Source organism: Acomys minous, assembly GCF_964271855.1.
Source record: "Acomys minous genome assembly, chromosome: 13".
Classification (NCBI taxonomy): Eukaryota; Metazoa; Chordata; class Mammalia; order Rodentia; family Muridae; genus Acomys; species Acomys minous.
The window spans coordinates 43,486,839-43,502,860 of NC_140495.1; the positions used below are offsets into that span (position 1 = coordinate 43,486,839).

At 39.9% G+C, this 16,022-nt stretch overlaps 1 protein-coding gene across 3 annotated transcripts in view; it reads left to right on the forward strand.

Moving 5' to 3' along the window:
• TINAG (tubulointerstitial nephritis antigen) overlaps positions 1-16,022 on the forward strand; it is a 98,932-nt gene that overhangs the window by 13,233 nt on the left and 69,677 nt on the right. For all 3 annotated transcript variants that reach the window (XM_084752269.1, XM_084752268.1, XM_084752270.1), the window contains exons 2-4: positions 3,644-3,707; positions 4,368-4,457; positions 11,510-11,624. In XM_084752269.1, the coding sequence (XP_084608395.1) occupies positions 3,644-3,707; positions 4,368-4,457; positions 11,510-11,624 (269 nt within the window). The remainder of the gene's footprint in view (positions 1-3,643; positions 3,708-4,367; positions 4,458-11,509; positions 11,625-16,022) is intronic.

The following is a 16,022-nucleotide window of genomic DNA, read 5'->3' on the forward strand; positions in this document are numbered from 1 at the left end:
AATTAGAATTCCTCATTGATACTATAAATCAATTATATATTTTTGTTTTAAAATGTTCATAGACATAATTTATCCACTTTGTATGCTAATCATAGGCCCCTCCCTCCTCTCCTCCTAGTCCCACCCTTCTTTTCCCTATACCCCTCGCTTACTGCTCAGAAAAGGGGAGTCCCGCCCCACCAACCCACCCAGGCACATCAAGCCACATCAGCCTGAGTGAGCCCTCTTCCACTGAGGCCAGGCAAGGCAGATCCTTCAGAGGGACATGATCAGAAATCAGGCAACAGAGTCCATGTCAGAGACAGCCCCTGCTCCCTGTACTAGACATGAAGACTAAGCTACCTACCAGTTACATCTATGTAGAGGACCTGGGTCTGGTCCATGCATGGTCCTTAGTTGGTGCTTCAGTCTCAGTAAGTCCCCCTGAGCCCAGATTGTTTGACTCTGTTGGTCTCCTTGTAGAGCTCCTGCACCCCCCCCCAGGTCCTGCTATCCCCTCCACCCCCACTCCACCCAGCAGCAGATTGAAACAGATGCTGAAAACTATATTTTAAAAACTGACCTAGTTTGTAATCTGAAACTACTTTCATATGTTGCTAACAGTTTCTATACTATTATGATTCATCATTGGTCTCTTTTGGATAATTTTATAAATCAGCGAACAGTCAATTTCAAATAACAAATAAGAGTCAGTTGGAGCCGGGCATGGTGGTGCACGCCTTTAATCCCAGCTCTTGGGAGGCAGAGGCAGGAGGATCTCTATGAGTTCGAGGCCAGCCTGGTCCACAAAGCGAGTCCAGGGCAGCCAAGGATACACATAGAAACCCTGTCTCAAAAAAAAAAAAAAAAAAAAAAAAGAGTCGTTTGGATCTCTTTTTATTTTTCTTCTTGTCCTTAAAATTTTTATGTAATACATTTTGATCATGCTTTTTTTCCCCCAACTTCCCCCACATACCCCCCACCTTGCTACATATCTAACTCTGTCTCTTTTGCTCTGTTTCTCTATCTCTCTCAAAAAAGAGTCCATAAAATAGAAAATCAGAACAAACAAATACAATAAGACAATAATGTCCAAACAAAACAAAATTAAACAAAAATCTTATACACAAAGCAACACGGAGTTCATTTTGTATTACGTAACTACTCTTAATCATGGGGCCTGGTCTGAAGTGTGGTTGATGTAACCAGGGACACTTCACTGGAGACAACTTATTTTTCCTTTGTAAGTGGCTATCAGTTGCAAGTAGCTTCTTGGTTAGAGGTAAGACCTGTGCCCACTTCTGTCACTGCTGATATGCTGATACCCTGTCTGGCTTGAACCTGTACAGACCTTTCTTGTATGCTACCATGATGTCTGTGAACTCATGTGCACCTGTCCTGTCATATCTGGAAGACACTGTTTTTTTGGAGTCATAGATACCTAATTGATATTGGGAGTAGGACTTGATGAGAGATCCTGTTTAAGAAAGAGGTCTAAAACCTCTAGTCTCCCAATCCCTGCACAATGTCCAGTTGTGGGTCTCCAAATTAATATTCCTCTACTTCAAGAAGAAGCTTCCCTGATGAAGGCTGATCAAGGCACTCCATTATGGGTCGAGCAAACTGTCATTAGGAGCCAGTCTATTGCTATGTTCCTTCATCAGAACACTAATAGGTTTCCTCCTAGGGTCCATGACTTATCTAGTCTCAGGATTTTTGCCTCATGAACAGTGTCAGGTATGTGGGTTCAATTTTTTGAAGTGGACCTTCAATGCAATGAGAAACTGATTGGTTACTCCCATAACATCTGTGCCACTGTTGCAGCAGTATATCTTGCAGGCAGGTAGCTGTTGTAGATTGCAGGGTTTTTGTTTGTTTGTTTGATTGGTTTGCTTTGTTTTTAGCAGGGTGGTAGTGATGATTACCTTTCTCTTCAGGTAGTATGTGGAATACCTTCTAGCATCATGAACACTAGTCAGTAGGGGTGAATATTCTCTTTTGGCTCTGGCTTGACTCCTCTGTGTTTGATTGCGTAGGTAAATATTGTCTTCAGAAAAAGGTCTTACTATCTGGCTGTGGAGAAAACCAATAAACTTAGCAACAGCCTGTGCTTCTTGTGAGGACCCTTTTGGCTAACGACTCAGCAAAATGTAACCCATTTCTGGCACTGGAGGTTTTACTTAGTGGCATAAGATGTTGAGTTATAGAATTATTTTCTCATTATTCAGCGACTCCATTTAAATTCCTGTCATAAATGTGTATATTTTAGGAGGTGCCTATAGTTGTAAGTTTACATACAGTTTTTCCAAGGGCTTTCAGTGTTATTTGTCCCTCCACATTTTCCTACTTTTCCTTGCCCTCCCTATTTAATACTATTCTAGTGTCTGTTTAATATCTCCATAATACTATATTCTGTTTTCCTTGTCTTGGAATAGCTTTCCTTTCCCTACTCTATGATTTCTCACTAGGTGCCTAGCCTCTGTGGTTATTTGGAATGTAGCACACACATCAAAATAAGTCTAGCATCCAAATGTAAGAGAAAACACACGATATTTGTCTGTGGATCTGTGTTACCTCATTCGGGATATTTTTTTTTAGGTCCATTAATTTAAGTGCAAATTTCATAGATTTGTTTCTCTTAACAGATGACTAGTATCCCTTTGTGTAAATAGACAGCGTTTACTTCATTCATTGAACAGTTGATGATCATCTAGGCTGTCCCCAATATCTGCGTATTATAACGAGAGGAGCAATGTACATGGATGAGCAAGTATCTTTGTAGAAACATCTACAGTCCTTTCAGTATATGCTCAAAAATGTTATACTGAATTTTGAAGTAGTTCCTGAGGAACTACCATCTGATTTCCATAGTTCTTTTTTAAATTCAGGGTTGTTTTTAACCATACTGGTATTTTTGTGTTTCCCTGTAAAGTTGAAGGTCTTTTTTTTCTTTACTTTCAATTTCTGTGGAGAATTGTGTTGGAATTTTGATGGGGATTGCACTGAATCTGTAAATTGCTTTTGTTAGGATGGCCTTTTTTTTTTTTTTTTTTTTTTACAATATTAGTTATACCAGTCTATGAACATTTAACACTTTTGCATTTTCTGATGCCCTCTTTATTTCTTCTCTAAGGCCCTGGGTCTTAAAGACAAATGACTGCAATTTTACTAATTTTATGATCTTCTTGTCATGAGCCAAAAATCTAGAGAAAAAGTAGTTTTGCAGGTGAATACAATTAAACTGCTTTATATTGGGGCAATACAATTTTGAGTTTGAGTCATCTGTTGTACTTATACCCACTTATAAGATTTGATAAAAAAAACATTAAAAGTAGGAAATGCCATAAGTTAACTCAAGAGCTTGTACATTACCTATTTAAACACTTTAAAAGCAAAGTTAGTTATTAATTCCATGATGATCTAGTTTCCATGTCTTACAATCCTCTGCTGTGAAATGTAATGGATACTATAAAAACAAAACCTCGCAGAACAGGGGCTAAATAATTTGTTATATAAACCTTAACACAAACCAGATGGTGACAAATCAGCTTGTCACCAAGTAGTTTTTCACAGTCTATGAACTTCTGAAAGTCGTAGATGGCTTGTCACGTGAGCATGACTTACTCAGTTTGAACTTTTCCTGTGCTTGCATGTCCTGGATCAGGTTGCTCCAGAGATGGCCAATATTACGAAGAAGGATCGGTCATTAAGGAAAACTGCAACTCCTGGTAAGTACAGTGAGCATCACGGAACAGGGATCTTTTGTCTGCATACCTCCTCAGGAATGAGGAAATCTGGAGGTTAAATCATACATCTAAACACATCTAGGTAAACATCACATTGCCTACACACGCCCTTTTCAGAAGCATGAAAACAATTTTGGACACATAACTATGTATGTAACTAATGCAAGCTTTAAATCTGATGTCTTTATAGTAAGCCTTCTCCATGTAGCAAGTGTTCGTTAGCATGTTTTAATTATAAATGTTTTGATAGACTGTTGAAAATTGTGTTTTTTGGAGTACAGTAAATGTACATGAAGACAGGCTAGTTAAATTGGATTAGAGTGCAGAGAATTTTCAAATATATATATATATATATATATATATATATATATATATATATATATATATATATATATTTGTTTTTTATACTTCAGTGAGTATGAGGTTTTGCCATATATAGTCACTTCAGGTTAAGAACACATTGACCAGCACCTAATGCAGGTTTTATGATTTGTTTTTTCCAACAATCAAATAGCCACCTAGCTAACATTAATCAATAAATTTGTTGCGTGACTTACTTAACAATGTGCTATCTCATTATCTTATTTTGGAAACATACCCTGTAAAGGCCAAAGGACTTTTGTAATGTTTTTGTCTTTTCAGTACATGTTCAGGACAGCAATGGAAATGCTCCCAGCATGTATGCCTTGTTCACCCACAATTAATTGACCACATCAATAAAGGGGACTATGGGTAAGCACATCTTTCAGTATAGGCTTGTTGGCATTCCCATTTATTCAAAACACATACTGTGTGTCATTCACTTCTAAAATGGTCACTAATCATAAAAAAATGATTGGGAAAAATACGAAGGGAGACTTTTAGAAACCTGCTTTTCAGATGTACAAGGTGAGAACTAAATGGTTAAAATGAAAACATAGATGTTAGCCTTAGAATATCTAGGAAAGATTGATGTCATAATGTGGTGAAAGAGTTAAAGATTATTCTCTTGTGCACATAATCGGTAAAATCAGAAAATTGAAAAGACTTATTCATTCTAATCAGTTTCTTTCTGTTGTTGCCTTAACCAAGCCAAATCTGTACTCAGGTGTCCAAGGTAGACTATGAACTCAGATGGTGTTCTAGCGAGACAGTACACTAATCTATAGTTTCATGGAAGTGACTGACATTTAACAAATTTTACGTTCATTGACATCAAAAGACATGTGGGGATGATCTATGTTGCTAGCAATTTTAAGATATAAGGATAGCCAAGAAACATTGGACATAACCATTGCTTAGCTGAAGACTTTTAAATTAGGTCACCTTTCCACATGCATACAGGGAAATAAAATGCTTGTTTTCTTTAAAGAACTGAATTAAAAGAGAATAACCTGGCTAATTTATGTCTTAAATTTTCACCACTGCCATTTACCAGCCTATATGTCATCAATAACATTATTGACATCCTTCAAAATACCGAACATATAAAGACCATGTTGAAGCAACTAAAAAAATGAATTTTCAGACATACTTTTAAAGACATTTTGAAATTACATTTTAAAAAGTGTGTGTGTGTGTGTGTGTGTGTGTGTGTGTGTGTGTGTGTGTGTGTGTGTGTGTAGGAGTGTGGGAATAAAATAGTTCAAGAATGATCATCTTGCCATGGCTTGTGTGTGAGACCAAAGCAAACTCAGAGGGGTGGGCTCTTTCCTTCCACCATGTGGACACCTGGGATTGAACTCCATCAGACTTGGTAGTAAGTGCCACTACCTTCTAACCTATCTCAACGGCCCTTGAGATACATTTTAAAAATACAAATAGTATTTCTTTCAGGTATAAAATTTTATGTCTCTCAGGGTGATAGTAACACTGAGTTTCAATGTATCTAACATACTTTCTTGGAAGACAGAAAGTACAGAAAGTCACATTTTTTTGACATTAGTATTCTGAAGTCACTCTTAAGTTCCCTGTATGATGTGTTTGTTTAATGTGTGTTTTAGGTGATAGCTTGATGACATTTGACTATTTCTAGGGAAACCAATTATGGTTTTCTGTGCCTAAATTATATCCAAATAATTGAAAAGGCATAAGAAACACAAGAGTATGTATCGTCTCGATAAATGACCCTATTCAGGTTTCTCAAAGGATTTAAATGCTGGACCTATGTAGAACAAATTTCTGAAAAGTCATAAAAAACACTCCAGCCTTCTCCTGTTACAACATGAGTGGGAACCACTCATCAGGAGGCTGGCAAGTGGGCATCTTTAAGAACACCAGTGTTGTTTGGCACCTGCCTTTTTAGGGAGATGTTTTCTTTTCTCATATGTTTTTCTTGAACATAATAGAGGACTACTTATGAGGCAAGAGTTTTTTACTTTTGTAAAAAATATTAAAACATGTGATTTACAAATACACAAGCTTTGCTTGAAAACATTACTTCTCCAAATCTCCAATGCATTTTAATCTCAGATCATTATTTATTGTGAATAATACACTGTAGTGTGTAATTATCATCTATGTATCTATCTATGTATCTATGTATCTATCTGTCTGTCTATCTATCTATCTATCTATCTATCTATCTATCTATCTATCTATCCATCCATACAGCATTTTACTGCATGGTTGAGGAAAATCTCAAAGTTAAGACAGTCTTTCTTGGTCACTTTGCCAAACTCTGGTACTGTAGGCATGAGTCACTACTTCCCACTTGTCTGTGTTATTTTTTATGGCAGTAATTAGTGGAAAATGTCTTTCTTTCATGGAACTGATAGAAATATAAACATTTTCTACCTTAAACTAATTTACCTTCTACTTGAAGAGCCAACATGCCATGCCATTATAAAAGGCCAGAACCTAAAGCCAAATTAAAATTGCACGGAATAATTCTGTGAGTCATCAGAACAAAGGGTGATTTTTACTTGTTAATAGTTATCTGAAATTGTGAAGCAAACACTGAAAACTCAACACTTTAAAGCCAGAAACTCAGGCAGGCCTGATGGCTCAGTCCCGAAATCCCTGTCATTGAGAGGCGGAAGCTGGAGGAACACTGTTTGAGGTCAATTTGAGTATGGCTTAGCCAGTCTGGGCTGTGGAATGAGACTGCCTGAAAAATCTAACCTAACCTAAACTAACAACACAACACAACTAAACGCATCCTCTAAATTGACTCATGCTGACAATTAGGAATGGATTCATGTTAGGCATTTTTGTTTGTTTGTTTTGATTTATAAAACACTTTCCTCTAATTTACATATTCTTCCACTCACCTTGGTAACTTTTAGATCTGTCTTGATTTCATTACTTTTTTGTATACATTTTGAATTAAATTTATCACTTGTTTGAGTGCTCTTTTGGCCATGGAACCTTATAAAAAGGAGAACCCTGAGAATTTTCTTTGTCATTTATGCTAGCTTTTCTGTCTTTGTTCTCCAGTGCTGGTAAGCTCTCGACTGTGGGCATGTCATGGTAAAATGCTATCTCATGAATTTTTTCTCCTCTGTTGTGTTTTTCATCCCCACTGGAGAGGACTTGCCTTTCATTTGTAAGTTTTCATCTCTCTCTCTCTCTCTCTCTCTCTCTCTCTCTCTCTCTCTCTCTCTTGTTTATTTTATGTGACTTCTCCTTATGTGCTTGGTTATGTTGGGGATTACACTTAGGAAAGAAGTAAAACTGCATTAAAAACTGTGATGGTTTGAAATAGGTCTTGGTGACAGCTCATCAAGATACTATGCAAAGGTCCATCACAACCATCGTCTGTACAGCCTCTCTATGTTATGGTGTAGGTAGGAGTATTGATAACCTCTGTCCTGGTTTGCTTCTGTGTTGCTGTGATCAAACTGATCAAAAGCAACTTGAGGAGGAAAAAAATGTGTATTTGGCTTATAGCTCACAGGTTCATCATAGAGGAAAGGCAAGACAGGGACACAAGGCAGGAATCTGAAGGCAGGAACCAAGGCAGAGACCATGAAGAATACTGCCTTTTGGCGTGTTCTCAGGTTTAGTTGCCTTATATAGTATCCCAGGCCTACCAGCCCAGGAATAGAACAGCTCACAGAGGGCTGGGCCCTACTGCATCCACTAGCAATCAAGAGGATGTGCCATAGACATATCCAATTAAGACAATGCTTTGGTTGGCATTGCCTTTCCCCAAGTACTTCAAGCTAACAAAGCTAGCCAAGGCACTCCTCTCTTCCAGCTCTTAACACACTTCAACTGCCGTCCACACCATTTGTGGTTTGCACTGAAAGCCATGCAGTGCTCTAAGCTCTGTCACACTCTCCTGTGAATCCGAGTGGATCTCTTGCTCTTTCTGCCATAGAGGGTGGAGTGAGGATAAATTGAACAGGTGTTCCAGCTTTAGGGTCCTTTACACTGTCTATGGAGTTGTATTTGAGGGCTGATGTGCCTCTGTCACTCAATGAAGGAGGGAAGGCTGAGTTCACATTTTGTGCCTCTCCCAGTTCTCCCTTCAGTCTGGTTCTGTGGATCCACAGTATGAACATGTGCTTCTTCAGGCAGCGGTAGGGGTGGAGCCCTGTGGGCATAGGAAATCTCTCCATTTCACTTTTTCTTTTTTTAAAAATGTATTTTATCAATTTATTCATATTACTCCTGAACTGTTATCCCTTCCCTTGTATCTTCCCATTCCTCCCTCCCTCCCTCCCATTTTCCCCTTACTCCCCTCCCCTATGACTGTGACTGAGGGGGACCTCCTTCCCCTGTATATGCTCATAGGGTATCAAGTCTCTTCTTGGTAGCCTGCTGTCCTTCCTCTGAGTGCCACCAGGTCTCCCCATCCAGGGGACGTGGTCAAATATGGGGTATCAGAGTTCGTATTTTCTTACACTCTTCTAGTACTTACATTGAAATTTCTATCCAGTTTCCTCTTTCGTGGTTAAGTTCAGCCTATGATTTGGATTTCCTGCTGAACCAACCAAATCTCCAAGCTCTGAAATTCTCTTGTTTCTTCCTGATAGGATCTAGCTATATGCCCCTGCTGAGTGTTTTTAGTTGCCCTGGCTTTTTTTTTTTTTTTTGTAGCCAACATAGTCTTAGTTTCATGGTCTATAGCTCTTTAAAACTTATTTCCTGTATTGGTGGCTTTTTATCTTGGCTTTCTTTCACTTACCTGGTCTCAATTTTTGATCCTCCACTTCCCCGTAATTGAACTCAAAAGATTCCACATGGCTTGCAGGATCTGTTAAGGTTATTATTATTTAAAAAAAAAAACAACTGTGTTTCTCAGTATCTCTTTTTACCTGGCTATCACACAAATAATCGAGATACATTTATGTTTGTTTAATAATAAGCTTCACAACACAATGACAGAGCAGTTATTGCTCTATTTTTAACCCTCTAAGCTAATTTGCTTTACTCCCAGCATATATCCCAGAGATACTTGCACGTTGTCACTTTCTCTGTCCCAGCTCCCTCTAACCTCTCTTGGACCTCTCCCACAGCTCAGTACTCTCCCACTGCTCAGTACTCTCCCACTGCTCAGTACTCTCCCACTGCTCAGTACTCTCCCACAGCTCAGTACTCTCCCACAGCTCAGTACTCTCCCACTGCTCAGTACTCTCCCACTGCTCAGTACTCTCCCACAGCTCAGTACTCTCCCACTGCTCAGTACTCTCCCACAGCTCAGTACTCTCCCACAGCTCAGTACTCTCCCACAGCTCAGTACTCTCCCACTGCTCAGTACTCTCCCACTGCTCAGTACTCTCCCACTGCTCAGTACTCTCCCACAGCTCAGTACTCTCCCACAGCTCAGTACTCTCCCACTGCTCAGTACTCTCCCACTGCTCGGTACTCTCCCACTGCTCAGTACTCTCCCACTGCTCAGTACTCTCCCACTGCTCAGTACTCTCCCACAGCTCAGTACTCTCCCACTGCTCAGTACTCTCCCACTGCTCAGTACCTCTCCTTATGTTTTTTGAGCCTCAAGCCTATGGCAGAGTCCGTACTTTCTCCCGTCACCCTTCCTTCCCTGTCTGGCAGGAAGTCCAGCCTTATTCTCTGCCCTGCTTAGCGATTGACTGTAAGCTGCTTTATTGGCATACCAGGGGACAACTGGGGAGCAGAGTTTATACCGCATTGAGACAGGAGATTCTCAGAACAAGACTTGCAACAAGATATGGAGGATACAGAAATGAGTGTTTGGATTACACAATAACCTTATACTTACATGAAATTCTAGGGGAAGTGGAGTTCCTACTTGCCCTTGGCTAGGAGGAATATCTCTATTTTACTTTAATATTTATATATTTATTATGTGTATGAGTGTTTTGCCTATATGCATGTTTATATCACATGTTACACATATGCCTGATGCCTGCAGTGGTCAGAAAATTGTTCATGGAGTTACAGAGGGTTATGAGCTACCATGTGGGTGCTGAGAATCAAATCCCAGTCGTTTTCAAGAGTAGTAAATGCTCTTAAGCACAGCTGAACAACCTCTCCTAACCATCTCAAGTGTGCATCCCTGCCTGGAGTAGAACTCAATTTCTTGACCAGGCTGGCCTTGAATTCATAGAGCCTCCTGAGTGGTAAGATTAAATGTAGGAGTCACCGCTCTCTTATATTTTAAAATGTTTCTTCATTTTATTTAATTGAGTACTGAGTTACATGACCCCTGGATATCTCTGACTTATTCGAAGACTACCAATGCAGGGTGACACTCCCAACCCCATCACACTTTATCTGTTTGTCCTTTAAACCACATGACTATGCATAACACACATCCAGAGGTTTCCACCTTGAAATTCCTTAGGCATTACAAATTTTACTTTAAAAATGTTACTGAAAGTTGAGTCGAATTTCTAATCACTCAAAGGATCCTCTCACACAATGAGCAATTTTGATAATAGACACAGAGAGTACAGTACAGACCTGACTTAAATAGTGAAAAATGTTGTCTGCAATGAAGGTGGTTTGGGTGAGCAACGCTTAGAAGCCTGTCAGATGTTCAGTTTTCAGCCACATCACCTACTGGAGAACCCTGGCTTCAAATTTTCCTAGCACATCTTGAAAATAAGGCATTTTAAAAAAGCAAAGTAGAAAAGCAAGTGTTTAGAAAAACAAGAATTTTGTTTGTTATCTTATTTCACAATAATGGACTTAATATGTTTGCCAGTAACTTAACAGTTAACACTAGGTACAAACTAACAACCTTACACAATTATCTTAATGTATAATTAGCAGTTGCTGATATAATCTCTTTAAAGTAGGACAATGAAGATTGCCATGAGGCACTCAATGGTCGAACATTTTCCTGCATTTATGAGTTTTTAGGTTCAGTTTCCAATACTGAAAGAAAATAAGATGTACAGCTAGCTAGCTTTCAATTTTTCATTGGTACTTCTCTGTATTTGAGAAGTCAAACGTAAATTCTAAAGGCACAGATTGTCCTATTTAACCTGTAAGCATTTGTCTGGACAGTCAGATTTCTTTCTACAGAGCAATTAAGTCTGTTTAAAGGAAACTGCATACATTAGCCTCGTTACACTTAATCCCTTCAGAATATGTTCTCATATTCCTGATTTTGACTTGTAATTATGTGACCTCACATTTCTTACATCAAACATAACTGAGATGGGCCAAGTCCAAGACTAGTATTTCATGCACTTGATTTTAGAAAAATGAGTGCTGAATCTGTGTGAAAGTGTCCCCACCTTGTACTGTTATTGCCCATATTTTGAGAGCCTGCTGCTATACACTATTCAGACCGAGAAATAAGCATGTCTTTGTAAGAGTGATATCATGTAACCTGTATGTATCTTTCTGCTTCATTTGTAAGGTAGATGGACAGCACAGAACTATAGCCAATTCTGGGGAATGACTTTAGAAGAAGGGTTCAAATTTCGCCTTGGCACCTTGCCACCTAGCCCCATGCTCCTGAGCATGAATGAAATGACAGTAAGTGTTCTTTCTAATTCACAGATGTACACGTGGTTTTAGAGGTGAATTCATGTGCATGTTTAAAGAAATATGAACTATAATATACAGTTTTGACTTTTCAGAGCCACGAAATGTGACATTTTGTCATAGAAACTAAAAAAACAAAAACAAAAACAAAAACAAAACATCCCTAAATGTAACATCCATTACATACCTAGAAAGTTTGTGTGCCCTTTAAGCAATGACTAGGTATTCTGTCTCATTGTCAATGATTTCACAGAAATACATATTTCAGCTCAAGGGTTGTTCAGTGTTTTCAATGGTGAATCTCAATTGTCAAGCTGATTTGAATGAAGAGGTATATTTGTGAGAGTGCTTCCTGAAAGTATAAATTAAGGTAGAAAGACCCACTCATAAACAAGTGGTGCTATCCCATAATGTTAAGGCCCACATACATAAGGAGAGGAAAGTAGGAAGTGCACTCTTGCTCCCGTTCTGCTTCCTGGTCACCTCAGTAGGAGCTGCTGACTTTACTGTTCTCTCCCCATGACAGCTGAAAGGTACAAAACTGTGGGCCAAAATAAATGCTTTCCCCTGTTAAGTAGTGTAGACTGAATGTTTTGCCACACCGAAAAGTCTGAATGGACAATTTTTATACAGTTTATTTGTATTTATTTTCATTGTAATTTAAAAGACATTGCTCTATTATATGATTCATGTTTTAATGAAATTTACTATATCAGTCTAGGTAGCCTCAAATGTGAACACGCTCAATCACCTGTGTGCTGAGGTTACAGGAGTACCCTATCATGTCTGGTCATACTTTCATTTTAAAACTAAATGTTTTGTAAATTCATCAAAGCTTTGGTAATGCCTTTTAGATTATTTATTATCACGAGAGGGTAAAGTAAATGCTGAGACCCTCAAGCATGGATCCCACGATTATTAGAAAGAAAATTTGTCCTCCAATTGCCTTAAAGAATATATTTGAATTTTGTGTGGAGACCTAGCACACTCACTTGTGAAATTGTTTCTTATTATTTTCATGCTTTGTGCTGTTGCACAGGTTGTATTTCATCTTACGTAAAGAAGCTCCTATCTTTCTAGGGACCGCAAATAGTTACCACTTAGTGTATAGTGTTTCCTAGGCACGCACACTTTCAAGTTGAGATCTGCTACTGCAGTCCAGGGCAGAGTAGACTGCAGTAGCACTGTGGTTCAGTTTGTCAGTCTACAATAAAGACATCAGGTCCCAGCTGTCCAAATGCTCTCAGAATTCTGCTGTTAGAGGAATTGTAAATTGACTAGTACCTATAAGACATCTAACCCAAGCTTTGCTTTCCAGGCATGTGAGCACCTCAGTTAAGTTCCAATTAGATTCCAGCATTGCTACATCATAACTAGCATCAGAAAAAATCATACCAACTGATGTGTATTGAACAGATGTGTGACAAGCATGCAAATACCTTCATAGTTCATCTAATTCCCACAGCAGCTTGGTGGTCCAGATACCACTGCTCAATGCTTTAATGTCCAGAACACTGAGACTGAGTGAGCCCACATCACACTGGTACAATAAGCCAAGGGCTGCCTCAGATTCACAGCATTGCCAGAGTCTTGTGTGTGTCCCCTATCCCTATAGTCTGTAATGTAAATAGGTACAGGTAACGCCAGCCAATTCACATTCAACATAGAAAAATGGTTAATGTGCTACCAAGGGCTATTTTTCAGAGACGCTCAGTTTAGAAATATTTTGGGGTCTTTTATAACTGGCCTGACAAACTCTTTAACAACGTGGCCCATTTCATGGTATTTAATGACTAAACGTTATGCTCAATTAAAGATAGTCATTTTTCCTCTCGTAGTTCTCTCTCTCTCTCTCTCTCTCTCTCTCTCTCTCTCTCTCTCTCTCTTTCTCTACCACTAGCGTTGGTAAAGATAATATTTATTATAATGATTATTCTTGTATTTTCTTTCATTGAGGGCCACAGTGATCCCTAATATTTTGTAAATATTAATATTAACTTCCTCAAGATTATTTCCAACATTCCTGTAACTTTTCAGCTTCCAGTGATTTATAAATTTTTTTAAGTTGCCACTCACCACAATAGACAATGGAACTATTATAGATGGGTGGTGTGGCCTGCTTTTGGTACTTGGGTGGAGGGTATCCGCAACTCTGAGGCCTGGGAAGGTATCCCAGCCCTCAGAGGTGGGACAGGGTCCCAAGGGTGTTCTGAGGCATGGGAGCCCAGGAACCACACAACTCTGAGAGGAGGCTTCCTCAATGGAGACATGGGGACCCTTGTCACCCCAAGATCTGAGGATCTGGGGAGCCTTGAACCCTGAGCTCCACTCCTTCTCCAGCAGGTGCAGCTCCAAGGGATGGGTTGCCCCAAACCCTGAGGAGCTGAGGAGCTTTGGAGCCTGCTCTCTCTCCACTCCTTCTTCATTTCTTCTCTTCTTCATAGCTTCTTCTGATGAGTGAGTCACAGCAGGCAGCAAATCTCTTAAGAGAGATTTATTGGAGGAACAAATCCTGGAGATGCTGCCTCTGCTGTTGGAAGAAGACAGCAGGGAAATGGGCAGAGACAGCCTTTATTATATAGAGTTTCTTAGGTGGTGCAGCTTTCTGAGGCATGAATTTCCAGAGCATGGCTTGGTGGGATTTCAAGTCTTGAGCTGCTGGGTAGTAGCTCAGGGATTGGTGGGGTTTAGTGTGAAGCTCAGGGATTGACCAGTTTTTCTGCTCAAGGATTGGTGGGCTTTTGTCCAGACTTTTCATCACAAATTAGCATAATCTGGGATGAGTCCTACTGAGGGCCTGGAGATGGCAATTACAGAGGTCTGGGGATGGGCTGCTGGGGCTTTCTCAGGCATTGATCTAGTCACTTTTTTTTTTTTTTTTTTTTTTTTTTTGCCTTGAAGGGTAATAAAGTTTACAAGCTGTCAAAAATTTATAAGGAGTCCACTATGGAGGCAGTAGGCTGAAGCAGGGAAGGTTGTCGCCATCATGGACAGCTTCCATGACGGTGCCAGTAGGCATTCGGAGTCAGGAAAGGTGTATGGTTTTTATAAGCAGTTGGATGAGGCAGGAGTAGTCACCATGGACAGCTCCTGCTGAGGCCCTGCCGGGAGCCAACATTTTTGTGACAAAAGGAGAGGTTGACTGCACTGAGGCAGGAAAGAGGACTGGCAGAGAGCCACTTGAAATTTTAGTGGCCCACTGCTCTAGGGCTAGACACAGCTCTTGGGTGGTGGTGGTGGTGCAATTGTTCTAAGGGCTAGGGATCAGTGGGCTCCCCTCCCCCCCAGCCCCAGCAGCTTGGGGAAGGTAGCATGTCACAGGGCTGGGGGCGGGGGCAGTGGATAGCTGAAGCTTAGGGGGAAGCAACAGGCCCCCACAGCTTGGGGATGAGGCACAGCAGCTTCGGAGCAGATCACCACAGCTTGGGGTGGGCTGCTGCTGCTTGGGGATGGGCTGTCCCAGGCTTCAGATTGAGGTAGGGCACGGGCACAGCCCCCACAGCCCTCTGCACAGCCTAGGCAATGGGCTCCCTCTCCTCTGGGCTCTCTCTGCTGTGGTGGCAGGAGTTTTGTTCTTTTCCACGGAGGCAACAGAGCTAAGAAATCCCTACAAGAACATTTCATTCTAGGCGTTTTATTAGTTCCTGAGTATTTACTTGTCGAAAAGTTTCTGTGACAATATATAAATGAAAAAAATTAACGATTAGTATTCTAGGAGAGCCTAAAATCCCTAGCTGCTAAGTAATTCTAAGAAAGCAGCAAGAACAATTTAGCTGACCTACAAGAGTTCCATTACCTAATTATAACGTAAGGCATGGACGTAGATTCTGACTTTTTGGACACAGTAGCTCGAGGGCTAAGTGTCTAAGTGTTAGAATCGCACTGGGCAAATGGAAGAGAATAGAACTAAGGCAAGTGCTTTTATGAAGGACATGAGGTCAACATGAACTTATCTGAACTGGAAGCCACAGACACGCTGATGATGTAGCCTATTACTATACGATTAATACCCAATAAATGATATCATATTGACTCAAATTATAATAACAATGAACCATTTATGCAATTGGATTTCTAAGTAACATATTTCTTCCATTTAAAAATTATTTTCAGCACAGGATGGACTATATTTGTAAGAAGATTATTGGCATAAAGTCCTTTAGAGGGAAGTTATATACATTTTGTGAGGTTATTGGTCTATTATAGATCTTTACTTGCTCTTGCCAAACCATGATATGAGTGCTGATGTGCTGAAAAAAAATATCATTTCACCATAAACCCAAAATCTCTCTCATTCTTCAGCCTCATTGCTTAGATGAATGTTGGGACTCAAAAGTCTTTTGTATGCATTGGAAAAATGGGTGCTGAACCATCCTTAATTCCTGATCA